Source organism: Bactrocera dorsalis, chromosome 1, assembly GCF_023373825.1.
Source record: "Bactrocera dorsalis isolate Fly_Bdor chromosome 1, ASM2337382v1, whole genome shotgun sequence".
Lineage (NCBI taxonomy): Eukaryota > Metazoa > Arthropoda > Insecta > Diptera > Tephritidae > Bactrocera > Bactrocera dorsalis.
Genome location: NC_064303.1, coordinates 78,612,467 through 78,630,757, shown reverse-complemented (window position 1 = coordinate 78,630,757; position 18,291 = coordinate 78,612,467). Strand labels below are relative to the sequence as shown.

The 18,291-nt window shown below is 36.7% G+C and overlaps 1 protein-coding gene across 6 annotated transcripts in view; it reads right to left on the bottom strand.

Moving 5' to 3' along the window:
* LOC105223466 (nitric oxide synthase) overlaps positions 1-18,291 on the bottom strand; it is a 296,079-nt gene that overhangs the window by 199,940 nt on the left and 77,848 nt on the right. For all 6 annotated transcript variants that reach the window (XM_049449814.1, XM_049449811.1, XM_049449819.1 and 3 more), the window contains exon 6: positions 15,983-16,124. In XM_049449814.1, the coding sequence (XP_049305771.1) occupies positions 15,983-16,124 (142 nt within the window). The remainder of the gene's footprint in view (positions 1-15,982; positions 16,125-18,291) is intronic.

Genomic DNA, 18,291 nt, shown 5'->3' with positions numbered 1-18,291 from the left:
GTATGCAAACAAATTATCCAAAAGTTCGTGCTTCAATAAAGATTTTAAAGCTAAAAAAACTTCTCTATGGATTGGAATGGGCATAATTCGTCAACCGTAAGTAGTTAAAATTTCACTCCACATAATTTATTTTATTATATTTATTTACTAATCCATAAATGGTATTATCACAATAACACATACAGTGCAGAATTGCAATTATAAACGCACTTAGCTTAGATTTTTTATTACGAATGCGGAATTAAGTATTACTTCGTAAAAACTGATAAACAGAGTTCAAAAATTCTGTTATCTCAACAACATGCTATAGAGCGGTTGTCTTAGGATTTACGATGGATAAGGTATGTGCTCTGGATGCAATTGTTCTCAAAAAACGTGGCATGTTTCTTGAATGAATAAAAGTAAGAGAAAAAGGAATAGAAAAAAGAATTCGAGTTGACTTTATCTTTTGCAAATATTTTCTTAAAAAACCAAATGAAGTACCGGTAACTAAGAGGTTACCTAAAGAAAACAAGCACTACTAGTTACAAGGAAGGAAGGGCTAAGTTTGGGTGTAGCCGAACATTTTATACTCTAACAACTTGAAAGGATCACAGCCAGTTAAATACTTGTAGGTGTTAGCAATTTTTTTAAAATGGTAATGGAGTGGAAAGGGTTCTACTTAATTTGACTGAATTTGTGAATTGTTTACAACCAAAGCGAAGATTATAATAAATCGCCATCAATCGATTTTATTTATTTTAGCCAAAACCACAAACTTGTAATATGCCACATTCTAATTAAATGATTTGTGGGTTTCATTAAGGTACCTCACATACCATTACCAATCAATTTTTTTGAGAACCAGACATACTTTTATCAAAAAAAAGATTATTTTTAAATTTTAATTATATACGAGTACATCACACCCAAATGTCCGGCAAAAAGTTAACTAAAGGCAACTAGTCAAAGTCAACTAAAGGTATCTAGAGACATGAATAGTCTCCGATTTGGAAAATTTTTGGTCATAAGGTGGCAGGCTTCAAAGGTATTTTTCATGTAAAGTCAACGCAAGTGAGGAAATTTCCCTGGTTGCCTATCACTTGGGAGTAACCAGAAACGATTCTTTTATATATTGCTTAAACAGCCAGTGCACAGTGTTGTGCGCTGATCGATTTTCTACTCGACTTGCACTCCTGCTCTGTGAGAGCACTCTTCAACAATTCGGTATAAGGGAACTGTGGGAAGTCATTTCAAGCTCGTTACGAATAGCTGCAACCGGAACAATTGGTTTAAGGTAAAGCAAAAAAACAGCTAGAAGGGCGAGGAGTTCCGTGTAGCAGCGGAGAGAAAACAGACGCCTACCTCGCAACGTTACGATCGACCACGACACCGAGACAGACAGAAAAAGAGAGAGAATGCATAAGTATGAAAAGTTTGACGAGCTGGCCGACAGGCGTAAAAATGTGGCGACTAACAGAAGGTTTCAAGAATGTAGCATACTATTGTAGAACCCCCAGAGGTGATCTAGTAATCGATGTCCAGAGCATATTAAAACTATGGAGGGAACACTTCTCCAGCCTGCTGAATGGCAGTGAAAGCATAACGCCAAGAGAAAGCGAACTCGATTCTCCAATCGATGACGATGGAGCAGACGTTCAATTGTCCGACCATGAAGAAGTTCGAATAGCAATTACCCGTTTGAAGAACAACAAAGCGGCGGAGGCCGATGGATTGCCTGCCGAGACCCCACAATCTCCGCCAACTACCGTGGGATAAGTCTCCTAAACATCGCATAAGGTTCTATCGAGCGTATTGTGTGAAAGACTAAAGCCCACAGTCAACAAACTGATTGGACCTTATCAGAGTGGCTCTAGACCTGGAAAATCAACAACTGACCAGATACTCACCATCCGACAAATCATTAAAAAGACCCGTGAAAAGAGAATATCAAACGAGGTTTCAGACGAGGCGACTCCATATCGTGGGACTTCTTATACCTGCTGGAGAAAATAATTTGAGTCTGTATTGGAACCAGCATTAACTGCTACAACAATGTCAGCCTCGAAATCCAACGCAGAATATCTCGTGCCAACATTTGCTACTTCGGACTAAGTAGGCAATTCAGAAATAAAGTCCTCTCTCGACGAACAAAAACCAAATTCTATAAATCACTCATTATTCCCATCCTGCTGTATAGTGCACAGGCATGGACGATGACAACATCTGATGAGTCGACGATTTTCGAGAGAAAGCTTCTGCAAAGGCTTAGTCCTTTGCGCGTTGGCCACGTCGAATATCGCATTCGATGGAACGATGTATGAGATATAAGATGACAATGACATATTGTAGTTCAGCGAATTAAAAGACAGCGGCTACGCTGACTAGGTCATGTTGTCCGAATGGACGAAAACACTCTAGCTCTGAAAGTATTCGACGCAGTACCCGCCGGAGGAAGCAGAGGAATAGGAAATCCTCCACTCCGTTGAAAGGACCTGGCTTCACTTGGAATATCCAATTGGCGCCACGTAGCGAAAAGAAAAAACGACTGGCACCCTGTTGTTAACTCGGTAATAATTGCGTATGCGGTGCCTACGCCAGCAAGAAAACTGTTATATGAGGAGTGGCCAGGGCCAGTAGAGGGGCCACGTCCCCTCTTTTAAAATTTATTAACCACAGATGCTCCTCTTTAAAGTGATTCGTTGTTTTTTATTTTAATTAAGAGTTTGGTTGTTAGTTAATGCCGTTAGTGGGCGTGGCAGGTCCGTCTGCGCCCATTTACAATATCAAACTTCTTATGTGGCATACATTTACCAAATTTCACCAAGATATCTTAATTTTTACTTAAGATACAACATACATGAAGGGACAGACACACAGCTCGGGTTCCAACATTTGTTTTAATATCAGTGCTGAGTGGAAGTGTGAAGTATTACTTCAAAATGCGAATTGAATAAAATTTAAATATCCCTCTGAAGAGTGTCCCAAAATAGCGCAAAATTTAAATGTGCCAAACTTCTTTTTCAACGCTCAGTGCATCTCTAGAGAAATCTTAAGATTTACGAATCTTTGTCTCTAGCAAAAATCAAACAAGATCTTAAGGATTAAAGTAACACTTAAGCTGCTTGCAGTTGTAAATAAGTTTTTCCTTAACTCTGTAAGTCATGTTCATAGACAAAAGTCTATGGGACCAACCCTAGTTGTAAGGCACTCTCGAATATAAATTTTCCGCCAAAATGTTTTTATAGTCTTGCAACATGTTGCTACAGGCAATAATATGGGAATAACTTTGAAAACTCAAAGAAACTTAAAAAGGATATTATTAGTATGTGGTAGAGTTAAAATGAGTCAATACATCTCTTAGGTCCCATATACCTAATATATAATTTTCAAGCTTGATATATGCGAATTAACTCTACTCCTAGTTAAACCGGATATGTCGTGCAGTGTGTAAGTTAAACGAGTATATTTATATGATTGTTTAAAAATATGTTTTTCGGTATACCTGAGCAAATTAATGCGATCAACCCGTTTTCTTTTTTTCTGCCCTCAATGTACTCAACCTGATTCGAAACCGTTCAAGTTGGTCAAAATGTGATTGAAGAAATGCAGACCCAATACTGCCCACGGATACGATTGTTTATAGTGAAAATGCTTGCGTTTAGATGTACGAATGGCTGCTTTGATCAAATGATATGAATCCGCTGCGTGGACCGTCGTTTTTGTTAGTAGTGGTTTGAGATGTCACAATATGTGGTGTTAAGTCGTGTGGTGATATCCCGAATGGTGTGTCCAAATATGGTTTGAGAGTGCGTGGTATTTCCAGGTGTGGTGAGTAGTTTTAGGGAACTACAGTTTTTGCCGAGTAAAGTAGGGTCTTAGCTCATTTAAACATCCTGTGCCCCTAGGCGAATATTTTGCTTATACTTGTATAATATAATAATACACATGCATAATCTGTATCTCATGTATTTCGGCGTATTGCTAGTGGACTAGTCGAGGGCGCAAAATGCATAATAACGTAGGGATAATTGGTGATGAAATAATGGTACATATATTCAAATGTACCTGCATGTGTAGAAAACAGCTTTGGGTTTAAAACATTAGGCGTATCTGAGATTAGAGCACTAAAATTAAAGAGATCTTGCTAACATACAGTGATTGGCGGTAAATCTAGAACGGCTTCATTTCGAGTTAGTAATGTAATAATTTTGTAATTTCCAATTTCGCTTAGCGCTTAGATAGATGCGATAAGAGCCACCTTTACTCTGACTGCTCGGGGGAACGATCAATTGCTCGAAGATGTGAGTATAATCCAATATTGTGTATTGCATCGATTTTTCTGGGACAATTATGTCCCGCGTGGACGCGTGTATGTGCGGTTGGATATATGTGTTCCATGCATAGGGTTTCTTCATTTAAGCCAATTTGTGTACAACAAATTTTCTTTTGGAATATTCATTAATAAATTTGGATGATTTAGTTGGAATTAGTATACAACCGAATTAGTATACAACCGAAAATAGTGTTTTGAAATTTACAACACCTTCAAGTATTATGTGCGGTATAAGGTCGCTACCTAATGAAATATCCATGTATTCGAGATTAGCTGTGAATAAAGTCGTACAATGGGCAAAGAAATGGCAGGTAAAACTGAATGAAGCTAAGCTGTATACATTGTTTTCACATACAACGAGATACAGCACTTACCAATTTTCATAGATAAATACTTAGGAATGACGCTTGACTCTAAGCTACGGTGGAAAGTTCACGTAAAAAAACAAACGTAAGGAGCTGGGCATCCGACTCAAAAATTTATAATTAGTTAATTGGTAACAAATCAGTGTTATCCATCAAAAATAAGTTACTTATCTATAGGCAAATACGACAACAATAAGAAATTCATCCAACAATTTCAAAAGAAAGTACTAAGACTAATTGTTAAAGCCCCTTGGTATTGTAGACGTGCTGACATAGAGCGTGCTCTAGGCGTGAATTCGGTTAACGCAGAAATATTAAAAATTGCAACAGCACATAGCGCAAGATTGCTACAGCATTGTAACAAAGAAATAGACATGTTAACTTCTAGAGATGGACCACCAAGACGACTCAAACGCTTCAAACCCAGCGATCTTTCAAATTAGCCAATACTCTCATAGTAGTTTTGTAATTTTGTAATTATTCGTTTAAGTCATATTCAAGTTGCTTGTTACGTCTTTCTTTTATTTGAACTAGTTGTAATGTATAAATAAAAAAAAAATCGAGATAGGAAATTACTGTTGCATTAATGATGAAACCTTTTGTCAATTCTTGCTATTTATACCAAATTTTAGCTTGGAAGCATATTTGTTAATTTCAGTAAGACTATAGGTTCTGCTTGAATGCTATATGAATGATGGTTGTTTGAAGGTCCTAAATTTGAAAAGTTCTCCTCGGTGCTCGATGGGGATAACTGTTGTAGGTAGTAATACCTTATTTTATATTTCACTGTTCTTTATTTATGGCAGACATACTTGTATAAGATTGCAAATAGATGGCAACTCTGCTTTTTAGAAGAGTGAATAATTGTGCGTGCTTTAAAAATGAAATAATTTTGGTGGAAAAAAGCACAAAGTTAACAAAATCTGCTCATCAATTCAAAGCACGGTACAAGTCAGTCACTTATTCCAGTGTGAGAGCGCCTAAGCGTTTTTAATATCATTTTCCATTGTAGTCAGATCGGACAAATTAATGATTTTTGGGCATTTAAATTAAAACACCCAACGTTTATTACAATTAAAAATTATTTTATATTGGATTTCTAATATACTGTGAAACTATTAAAATCTATTCAACCCATTATAATAGATACATACCATTAACCCATTTGCGCCCGCTGTACTTTAAAAACGACACCAATTCAACTCAAGCCTAAAAGTCTACTATTAAAGTTGAAACGAAAATATTTTAATTTTTAGATACCCTGTAGTATTATCTTCGATTTAGATAAGATAAGATAAATAGATGCAACAACTGATGTCTAATTTTTACATTTTCAATTATAGTTTTCACATCAGAAGTGGATTTTTGCTTTTGGTATTTCATTATTAGCTATTTCAAAGTGTATAAAGTAAAAACTAATCAATTTAAAAACCCTCCGTGTAAGTAGTTGTTATTTGCAGCATTGGTGATACAATTTTGTTAGGTGTCGTTTTTTTAGTACAATGGGCACATGTGATATGTAACTGAAAATATATTTCCTCCTTAGGCTTTATTAAAAATGCTAAGATTTAAAAGTGCTAATAACTTTTTGGGGCTTGAAGAAGCCGTGGAGGAGCAAGGTGACCACGAATATGATTTAATTATTTTGCCGCCCGATCCTGATGAGGTAACCGACGAAGAAGAAGAGGAAGATGATTTGCAGACGTCAAAATTACCCAAAGATATTCCTGGACGAATGAGGTAATGTATCGCAATGAGGATTTTGGCGAGGTATCTGAATGGGAAGAGAGTGATGAAGAGCCATTGTGCAGCAAAAAATGGCGTTATAATCAATGTACCTCACAACCGAAGTGGAAAAAATGCCCACCATCTTACTCTTCTCGGTTAGCCAATAATGAATGCTCATCAAGAAAAGACTGCGTTATTGAACAGCTAAGAAACCTCTCACCGGTAGAGATCTTTGAAAAAAATTTTTGATGAGGAGGTATTGCACATGATCAAGCATAATACGGTTTTGTTTGCTGGCCAAAATAATAGGCATCACTTTGAATTAGACGATGATGACTTACGCAGATTCTTAGGGATCCTTATACTATCTGGATATCATAAACTACCACGTGAGCGCCAATATTGGAGTTATGATGAAGATCTTGGAGTTCCTTTTGTATCCAATTGTATGTCACGAAAACGATTTCTGGATATCAAGAGGAACTTGCGCTTAGTTGATAATAGCCTTGCATCTATTTCCAATGATAAAATGTTCAAAATCAGGCCCCTGTGTGATATGTTGATTCAGAAGTTTTGTCAAAAAGGCATATTTCATGAGGACTTTTCGCTCGACGAATCAATGATAAAATATTATGGTCACCATTCTGCCAAACAATTCATTAGAGGTAAGCCAATTAGATTTGGTTACAAAAACTGGGTGGCAGCAAGTTCTGATGGTTATTGTTATGCCTTTGATGTATATATATTGCGGAAAAACCCTTGTGAGCTCAAAAGAACCTCTTGGGCATAGAGTTGTCAAATCACTGTTGTTGAAAATGGATGCTAAACCTGAGGAACTTACAATTTATTTCGACAATTTTTTTACAAATTGCGATTTACTGCGAGACTTAAAACAAACTGGGTACAAAGCAACTGGAACAATGCGTGAAAATAGAACTAAAAATTGTCCTTTACGCTCGGTGAAAGGCTTAAGAAAGTCAAATAGAGGTGAATATGACTACAGGTTCGATACCGAATAATGAACTATTGGTGGTAAGGTGGAAAGATAATAGTGTGTGCACAATAGGAACCAATTTTGATACAATTGAACCTATGGGTAAGGTAAAACGCTGGTGTTCGCAGAATAAGCAGAAAATGGATGTGAATATATGTACAGTAGAAACTCGTTTATCCGGCCCTCAGTTATACGGATTCGCGATTATCCGGACTTCCAATCGCGACCAATTTATATGTACCTACGTAGAAATTATGGAATCATGAACGTGTCGGAACTTGCATATTCCGCTCGCGCAGGTGGGGTCGCTGCCGCTGCCCCGCGCGTTTCATTATTGTTTTAGTTCATTTGCAATTGTGACTCCACTCTGACGTGCGTGTCACGTCTACATATTTAAACCTGCCAAAGCGTAAGAGACAATTTAACAACGCTATATGACTTTATGTAAAATGTCAGCTAAAACAGGGTTGCAATTATATTTTTCCATGACATTGCACGCAAATGTACATGGGTTTTGGTCTGACATATTTTACAGCCCTTGCAAATAATTTTCTGCGTGTGTTTGTTGTTGTGCCGGTGCACCGAGAGGAAATATCTGCAATTCTTGCACCGTGCAAGGGGTTTGCAAGAGCGAGAGAATACCCCTGGAGTGATACTGTGAGTCTACTACAACTGAAACGAATTCGTGATATAGCAGCAATGAAGAGAAAAAGTTGCTTACGTCAAATGACAATTACCAAATATTTTAAACCAAATTAAACTTATTACCTACCTACTTATTTCATGATTACCAAATGCAAATTACCAAATACATACATATTGTAGACAAATTATTCGTACATACGTACCTAAATATTTTATTGTATTTCATGATTAATGCTGCAGTTTAGTATTACGTATGTAGTGTAATCTAAGAAAATATGTACATACATACATAAGTAAGTGTTCATTTCTTAATAAACATTGATTTTCGTTGCAGGATATGAATATCTATTTGTTTTTCTTCATACATTCGATTATCCGGATTTTCGATTATCCGAATGCCTATCGACAACAATTAGTCCGGTTAATCGAGTTTCTACTGTACCACACTTATTTCAAAACTATAATATGGGCATGGGTGGTGTTGATGAAATGGACGGTTCTATTTCATTATACCGCGTTGGTATATGTGGTAAAAAATTGTGGTGGGTTATCTTCACATACATGATTGATATGAGTATATCTACATGCTTTAGTGGGCACAAATAAGTTTGACCAATTAGATTTTAGGAGACATATTGCTCGAAGCTACCGGAAGTGTTGCAAAAACACCAAAACACGTCCATCCAGTTCTATTGTACCAGGTCCAAACAGGAATAATGGACATAACCCTAGGAAGATACCCAAGCAGTTAAGGTGTGTTTTGTGTCATCAGCGTATAAAATGGCAATGTACTGGATGCCAAACATCGTTATGCATTGACAAAAATTGTTTTAAGAATTATCACTCATAAGTGCCCGCTGTACTAAATAAAGTAGACCGAAATTCACCTATTCTTTTTTGTTTTCGGATCGTTGTACTTGCTATCGAATACGCACTTTCGAAATTTGAAATTTCCTCATTCGATAACGTGTTCTCGTTTCTACGAAGGAATCAAAATATCAATCGTTAGCTATTTGAGAAACGTTATAGTACAAATTAAAAAAAAAGTTTTGAATATATCAGTTAAAAATAATCGGAGGTAAAATGTAAGTTATTTTTCTTTTATTGAGTTTATTTAACATGCACTATAATTATAACTAATGATTAGACGGAGGATGGAGTCATGTGTAGAAGTTCACGCAAGTGAGGAAAGTTTTCTGATCGCCATTCACTTGGGAGTGGCCAGAAACCATTATTTTACATATGACTTAAGCAGCTCACGACTTCCGCTCTTAGACCAAGTATCCTCTGCGTAGCCTAAGAATATCCGTTTGAAGGCGAGCTAAAGTGAGAAGGCGAAATATCCCCTCCGTAGGGTTGTGCGGAAAGGAAAAGGAAAAAGGAACAACAAGCCCCGGATGAGTGACCCCCCTTTCGATGACGACCATGGCAAACGAAATAAGGACTACGAATTAAAGGCATGCACCTGGAATGTCCGGTCCCTTAATTGGGAAGTTGCCGCGGGTCGGATTTAGTATACCGTCCCAGGATTTCGGGAATAAAAAGGGTATGGTCGGATAGAGGAGTTTCTCCTGATCACGAATATATATGGTTATAGCCGCAGGAAGCTTATAGTTTCCGAGTTATTCGCGTTTAAAGTTTAAAATTGGCAATATTTTATTTACATATTTTCGATATATAAAATTAATTTTGCACTTATATTTTTCAATTTTATATACACTAACACACCACTTATTCATTTGCACACATTTATTTTATATATCTACTATAGTGCAAAAATTTCTTTTAATATACATTTCAATTGTTGTTGAATTATTATTATTTTAGAATAACAAATGAATTACAAACCGCACTTTAATATATATTTCAATTATTGTTGAATTATTATTATTTTAGAATAACAAATGAAATACAAACTGTCAAATAATCAGTGTTACCATACTAACCTAACCTAACTAACATACCCTCTATGACATTGCTACTTCTTAGCGTAGAAATCCCTGGTCGGTCCAACACCGGGGTGTATAAGATTTTTTTCGCGTTGAACTTCTTTTTGCGTGAGCGGCCTTCGGCCGCGCTTCAAAAAAAAATAACTCTAGTCGGTCCACAACCGGGGTGTATCAAATTCTTTTCGCGTTGAACTTCTTTTTGCGTGAGCGGCCTTCGGCCGCGCTTCAAAAAAAAATAACTCTAGTCGGTCCACAACCGGGGTGTATCAAATTCTTTTCGCGTAGAACTCCTTTTTGCGGTATGTTACAGTAGATGGCGCTACAAACATTAAAGACATTAAATGAAAATGCGTTGTTTGAAGTTTATATTATTTGTGGTAAAGTTATACGAGTCTATGACTTCCAAAAAAAAAAATAAAAATTGGGCGGGTCAGCTAGTAGTATATAAAATAAATGCGTGCAAATGAATAAGTGGTGTGTTAGTGTATATAAAATTGAAAAATATAAGTGCAAAATTAATTTTATATATCGAAAATATGTAAGTAAAATATTACAAATTTTAAACTTTAAACGTGAATAACTCGGAAACTATAAGCTTCCTGCGGCTATAACCATATATATCCTTGATCAGGATAATCTCCTCTATCCGACCATATCCTTTTTATCCTTGATAACCTGGGACGGTATACTAAACCGCAATCCGCATCAAAGCGAGGTTCTTTAACATATCGCTAATATGCGCCCACGCGCCGACGGAAGAGAAGGACGATGTGACCAAAGATGCCTTCTAAAAGCGCTTTGAGCGTACTTATGAGAGCTGCCCCCACTACGATGTCAAAATCGTGCTTGGCGAATTTAACGCCAGGGTGGGCAAAAAAGGTATCCTTGGCGCAATAATTGGTAAATTCAGCCTCCCCGAGGAAACATTCCCAAATGGGTTAAGGCTGATCGACTTCGCCGGGGCCAGAAATAAAGTTATCTGTGGTACTAGAATCCAGCACAAGGAAAAACATCGAGCTACCTGGCTGTCTCCGGCCAAGATTCGCATCCGCCTCTGTGCGGCAAAAAACGCACGTCAACAAACACAAGGAAGGTTCGACGTCGAGAAGCTTCAATCACAACAGACAACCGAACGATTTCTACTCGGCTTGCACTCCTGCTCTCTGAGAGCACTCCTGGCATTGTACCCGCCTGAAGAACAACAAAGTGGCGGGAGCCGGTGGATTGCCGGCCGAGCTATTCAAACACGGTGGCGAAGAGCTGATAAGGAGCATGCATCAGCTTCTTTGTAAAATATGGTCGGACGAAAGCATGTCCAACGATTGGAATTTAAGTGTGCTATGCCCAATCCATAAAAAAGGAGACCCCACAATCTGCGCCCACTACCGTGGGATTAGCCTCCTTAATATCGCATATAGGGTTCTATCGAGCGTATTGTGTGAAAGATTAAAGCCCACCGGAATCGACACACACCACCTCTTCGTCGATTTCAAAGCAGCTTTTGACAGAACGTAAAGGAGCTTCCTTCATGCCGCGATGTCCGAGCCCCGTCAGGATCGGGAAGGACCTCTCCGATCCATTCGATACCAAACGAGGTTTCAGACATGGGGACTCCCTTTCGTGTGACTTCTTCAATCTGCTGCAGGAGAAAATAGTTCGAGCTGGTACAATCTTTTATAAGAGTGTACAGCTGCTTGCGTATACCGATGATATTGATATCATACACACACGCACCGTTAGTTCTGCTTTCTCCAGACTGGACAAGGAAGCAAAGCAAATGGGTCTGGCAGTGAACGAGGGCAAGACGAAATATCTTCTGTCATCAAACAAACAGTCGACGATGGCAACAACCGATGAGTCGACATTACGAGTTTTCGAGAGAAAGGTTCTGCGAAAGATTTATGGTCCTTTGCGCATTAGACACGGCGAATATCGCATTCGAAGCCGTACGAGATATATGTACGACAACATCGACATAAGTAGTTCAGCGAATTAAAAGAACGCGGCTACACTGGCTACGTCATGTTGCCCGGATGGGCGAAAACACTCCAGCTCTGAAAGTATTCGACGCAATACTGACTTTATTTATCATTATTGAGAACTTTCCACCGGCCCACCGGCGGATTTAAGCATTGATGGTACTGCGGTTGATAAATGCCCGTTAAATTTTATTTCCGATAAGATGAAATTAAATGCGTCTTTGGTCAGTTTAAACCGCTTCCCGAATCTGTAAATTATTTAAAATAATAAAATAATAAAAATTTTCTTACGCAGCTTTAGGTAAAGCCATGTGATTACTTTTATCACGAATCCTGAATACTAATACTATGTATTATGGCATTTGGTGATGTTTTTCATCTGAATCAGATGAACTTGTATAAAAAACACATTAGGGTTCATTTTATTGAAGAGGTGTTTTACACCGCCGTCAGCGTGTCCCAGTATTTGGCCTCTAAAGGGATCGCCGTGTTGCAACAGCCGCCTTATTCGCCCGACATGTCACCCTGTGACTTTTTTTGTTTCCTAAATCAAAATCGGTGGTCAAAGGAACCCATTTTGAGTCGATTACGGACATCCAGGCGGCCGTGACGAGGGTACTCGCGGACATCCCAGTCGAAGCGTTCCAGAAATGTTACGAAGTATGGAAAACGCGCTGGAATCGCTGCATAGCTGCCCAAGGGGACTACTTTGAAGGGGATGGAAGAGTTGTAGAATAATTGTCAAATATACGGTTTTTATGGAATCAGTATCATTACTTAATTGTCATACCTCGTATTTCTAGATGTTGCTCAGGCACAAAGGCCTTTTATATAAGATTAAAAAAATTCTAGCTTTATAATTGTATAAAATATTGGAGTCTTATTTAAATAATAGACAATTTATGGAGATTTCATATCTGATGAAAGACTGATAAGGCCTGGTGTACCACAGGGCAGCGTTTTAGGCCCAACTCTATCACATATACAGCAGATCTTCCAACAGATACAATGTATTAACTTCAATTTTTGCGAATGAGACAGCTATAGTGAGCCGTAACAATTGCCATATTTTAGCATCAAGAATATTAGCGGAGTATTTAATTTCTGTCGAAGAATGGCTAGCGACCTGGCGCAAAAATGTGAATGAACAGAAGTGTAAACCTTTTACGTTTTCGCTAAAACCAAAAATGTGTCCGGCAGTAAAAATTAAAAATATTTTAGTACTCCAAGCGAACAGAAAATTTATCTTGGTATTCACTTAAATAGAAGGCTCACGTGAAGAAAACATATCTCTAGTAAGTAAAATAACTAGCATCATGATTAGAGCTGCAAATTTAAATTGGCTTTTAAATAAAAACTCTAAGCTTAGCTTAGCCAACAAAGGCTTTAATATAATGCGGTCATAAAGCCGATTTGGATGTATGGCTTTCAACTGTGGGGTACGGCCTGTGCAACTAACATTGATATAATACAAAGGTTCCAATCGAAAATGCTTTGAACAATTACATGTTCACCATGGTACATGCGTCACGAAAATATCCGTAAAGACCTTGGTATTCCTATGATAAAGAAAGAAGTAGAATATAGCAGAATTAAATATAAATCAAAACTCCGAGATCACCCAAACCCTTTGGCTAATATGCATGCTTTGGTACATTCTGCTATCGATTGATTGACCGACATTTTCGATCAAAAGTCAACTGTATGTATATATCTAATATTAAAATTATAAGGTGGAACACACTAATGTATTTAGTTCCTGCAAAGTTGTATCCCGTTTTATTGTAGTTGCTTGTTAGTTCTTTCTTTCATATAAGATTGCTTGGGTTAGTCATTTTTAGTACTGAACTGTTAATACTGATATTGAAATGAATTTTATTCAGTTAATTTATACAACTTTTATCGCTTATATATTTTTATTTTATTTTATGTTTTAAATATAACATTTTTATTTGCCAAAAAATTCTTGAGGTTTCCTTTATTTGATATGGTCTACGGAGACTTTTTCTGGCAAGTGTATCTCCTAAACCACTGAAGCTACAACACCCAACCTTGCGCTAGGCGAATATTTTAAGAACCCCTACCGGTGAAATCGCATTAAAAATTACTAAAAGTGCGATAAATAAATAAATTAAATACACCAAAGACATTAAATGATGGTATCAGAAGCCTTTGATGGAACCAGGCTCTAAATTGGACGATGCGGGTGGCACCGTTCACACACCTCGAGATCCGATTTCCACAAAATTTTCACGTGACATTCCTCCGACCTTCTTATGTTACAGCATGAAAATGGGAAAAATCGGACTACAGCCACGCCTACTTTCCATATAACCCAATTTTAAATTCTATTAGAAACTTTCAAGTATACAAATCAAAAATGAATTAATATATTAGGATGAAAGTTTGCTCGAATAGTATTTTTGAGGTGTGCCATCTTATGACTAAAAATTGCGTAAATCGAACCAAAACTGTTCAAGGCCCTAAGTGCTTAATATGTGGAATCAGCATTTATAGATGACTTTTTGCCGAATATATCGGTCACATAATTGAAATTCAGAGAGAATTCTTTACTGATACATAGTACCAAATTATCTTAATAAAATTGAAAGAACGTGTTTTCTCTCTATAAATAGGGACGAGCTGATTGCATTAATTTTGACCTTGCTGTGTATACTTGAGAACATATTTTCAAACAACTATATGAATATATATGAATTTCAACTCGTATCGTAGTTTTTATTGTGTAGCAACTTGTTGCAAGAATATAAAAATACTTTTCTATCTAAGGGTCTATGACTGTGCATTTAAACCAATTACAGGTATTTGCCAAATTTAAACCTTGGAGGAAGATTTTGATTTTTAGGTGGGAATATGAAAAACAGTAGTATGAAAAGCAGCCACCTGCAACAATGCAGTTGTTACCTGTTACCAATGATTCTCGGTCGACATACCTGTATGTTACTCCGCACAATTGAAAGCCCTGTTTCTTTTTCATTTACCTTCCATATTAAAAATGCCGGAAACTTTTGTTAAAGTACACACATATATGGAAAATTAATAGTCATGCGGCACTAGGTAATTATCATATTAACTCTCTTACAGTTCTGATTTATTTAAAATAGTAGTTATCTGAACTTTCAGTTTTTGCAAATAATAGCTTTGAGGAAAAATTTCAAAATAATTTCGATTCTTTAGACGACTGAAAATAATTCGACTGCACCTCACAAAACAAATTCGTCAACTGCTTATAAGCACAGAATGCAAGTCAAAAGTAGAATAGCGTTAAACTAGCATTAACTGAATATAAAATCAGTCAAGTAAGAATACTAGTGCAGGATTGTTATCATGAAAGTTACAGATGATGGCCACATTACCCAAACACTGCACAGTACCCATATTCTACTTATACTTATGTATATTTTATGTTTTACGAAAACCTTAACCTTAGTTCAAAGAAACAATATTAGAATTTAATTTTAAAGCTATAACATCGAAAGAGTTTCATGAGCTTGTATAAATGTAAAAATTTACACATGGCAGTGTTGTATGTTAAATTTTAATAAATAATTTGAATCTCTTTGATGGCACAGATAGCAAATAAACGACAACAAAAAGAGCGCTGGTACGTAGACACATGAGCAAAAAATCGGGAATGCGAAATGCGGATGAAGACTGTCCTTTTATGAAAGTACGAGTATACTCGCATTTTATGCAAAGTGAAATAGATTGTACATTATGTTAATATGTAATCATACCAGTATACTCGTACTTGTATAGTGGATCTTGCTGTTATTTCATTGAATGAAAACAACTCTCCCTCATATTAGTTATCTATTCATGTAATAGATTAAGGTAAAGTAAAAAATATTTGTTGATGCAAAGGGCGTAATTACACCATATTTATCGGAATCCTCGTTATTATTACGTACGTATCTACAGTGGTCCAAATTTAATAAGTTCAAAATACTGGCCCCAAATACAAGTATACATTTAGTCTCATTTACCTCGGTAAATTCCGCATTCATAGGATCACCAATAATTTTTCCATCAGCTTGCTTATATCCAGCATAGGAGATTAGCTGGCTATTCCAAATGCGATAATCGTGACGGCCATCTGTGCGCTGCGGAAATATCGTAATTGCTGACCTACAAACCGGAATGAAGAAATAAACGTCAATACAAAAGCATTAAAAGAGGTGGCAGTATTTTCTATGTATGTATGTAAACACAGACTTTTAACTGCGCATTGTCAAGTTTGACAAGTTTTATTCAATTCAAAGTTTTCACAGTAATCCCTGCTGAGTGTATAAGTTAAAATAAGTAACATTCAAAATTATAGCTGACGCTAATATTGAAGTTAACATACTCAAGTAATATAGCTAACGCTAACAATTACAGATGAAGCTAATATTTCAACAGGAAGTAACATCCGCCACGAGCGGCTAAAGCTACAATTCCTAAGAATTATAATATACGGGGCAGGTGGAATAAGGTTACTTTTTAGCTTAAGTATAAAATGTAAAATTAGTTGCAATTTTATTTTTGAATAAAGAAGGTCGTCCGGATCTTACAAAAACTTAAAAAAAAAAAACATTTTTTTTCGGCACCGAAGTAAAAGGCCCGATAACTGGCGCCCGAGCAAAGTGAAGCCCGATAACGAGCAAATTTAAGCCCGATACCGAGCGAAGTAAAGCCCGATAACGAGCAAAGTGAGAAAAAGTCTGATAACGAGCGAAGAGCAATCCGTGCAACTCAACCAATATTACGTATATTAATACGGATTACACCGGCCGCTACGTGGTGAAAACAGAATGAAAGGGTGCGCCCGAGTACAGAAGGAAAAGGACAACCCACGGTCACCGTCCATGGGAGGAAAGCTGACATTTATATTTACCTTAGAAATAAGTTAAGATAATTCAAATTAATTAGTAAGAATACATACAAAAATAAAAACATTTTTTTTTCAAAATTAAAGATTTAAGAAAAAAGAAAGTGAGAAACACAGAAAATTATTAATTTAAAAATATATAAGAAAATAAGAAAAGAACGATAAGTTAAGAAAAGAAAAACTCAATCAGTTTAGTTTAGAGGAACACATGTTTTTAAAGAAAATTCGAAGGATACCAAATGGATTTTTTTTTTAGTACAAATAATAACGGACTTGTACAGCCAATAATAAATAAAAATGTAAAAGCTGAGATTCCCCACCTTCGGGGGGACTCTCCAGGTTATAACATACAAAGTTCTCTGCGATTCACCATCAAAGGGGCCCTCCAGAGAATTATAAAACACAAAGCTAAATAAAAAAGGGCTTCTACAGCCAATAACTTTTAATATTTAAAAGCGCCGCGATTCACCACCTAACTGGGGACCCTCCGGTTCTTATAACAGTAAAATAAATCTGCGACTTTCCTGTAAAAGGGACCCTCCAGAGATTAATAACATAAATAAAACATAAGGAAGAAATATATTCTAAAGAAAATAAACCAAAATCTAGATAAAAAATATGTCTAACCCAAATAATTTGATAAGGCCACCAGTGCAAGGGAATACAGCTCCTGCTGCACCGGCAGGACCTTCCGTTTCTAGCAACCAAATTTCGCCAGAATGAGCACATTTAGTTAAAAACGTTGTAACTCAGATGTTACAAACGGACGAACAAACCATAATAATAAATAGTCTAAATAATGGCACGAACCACAATAATACTCACCAAACAATAGACAATAGATATAGGGACAACATGAACGAAATGGACAAACTTCCGACGTAGTGCGATCACTACAAAAATTTTCAGGGAACGCCTCGGAGTTTATCTCCTGGAAGAAAAGTGTTGAGCGGATTCTGAGAATATATGATCCCTCAAAAGGCACACCACGATATTTTGGCATATTAAATGTAATTCGAAATAAAATTATAGGGAAAGCAGATATAGCACTAGAGTCGTATAACACGTCTTTAGATTAGACAGCAATATATCGGTTTTTAACTACCTATTACGCAGACAAAAGAGACATTGATACTTTAGAGTATCAAAGGACTTGTCTCATACAGGGAAGACTAACAATTAATGATTTTTACCAAAAGGTCTATTCGCACCTAACCCTAATCCTTAACAAAATTGGTTGTATGGAAGTAGTATAAGAAGCAATTCACCTTATAACTGAAAGCTACTATGCTGTAGTAATGAGCGATATTTCACTACCGGTGATTTTTTCACTGTGATTGAAAAATCGCAAATCGCAAATCGCAACTGCGATCACATTTTATAAATAGCAGTTCGCTTCTATAAACTGCGATTGCGATCGCAGTA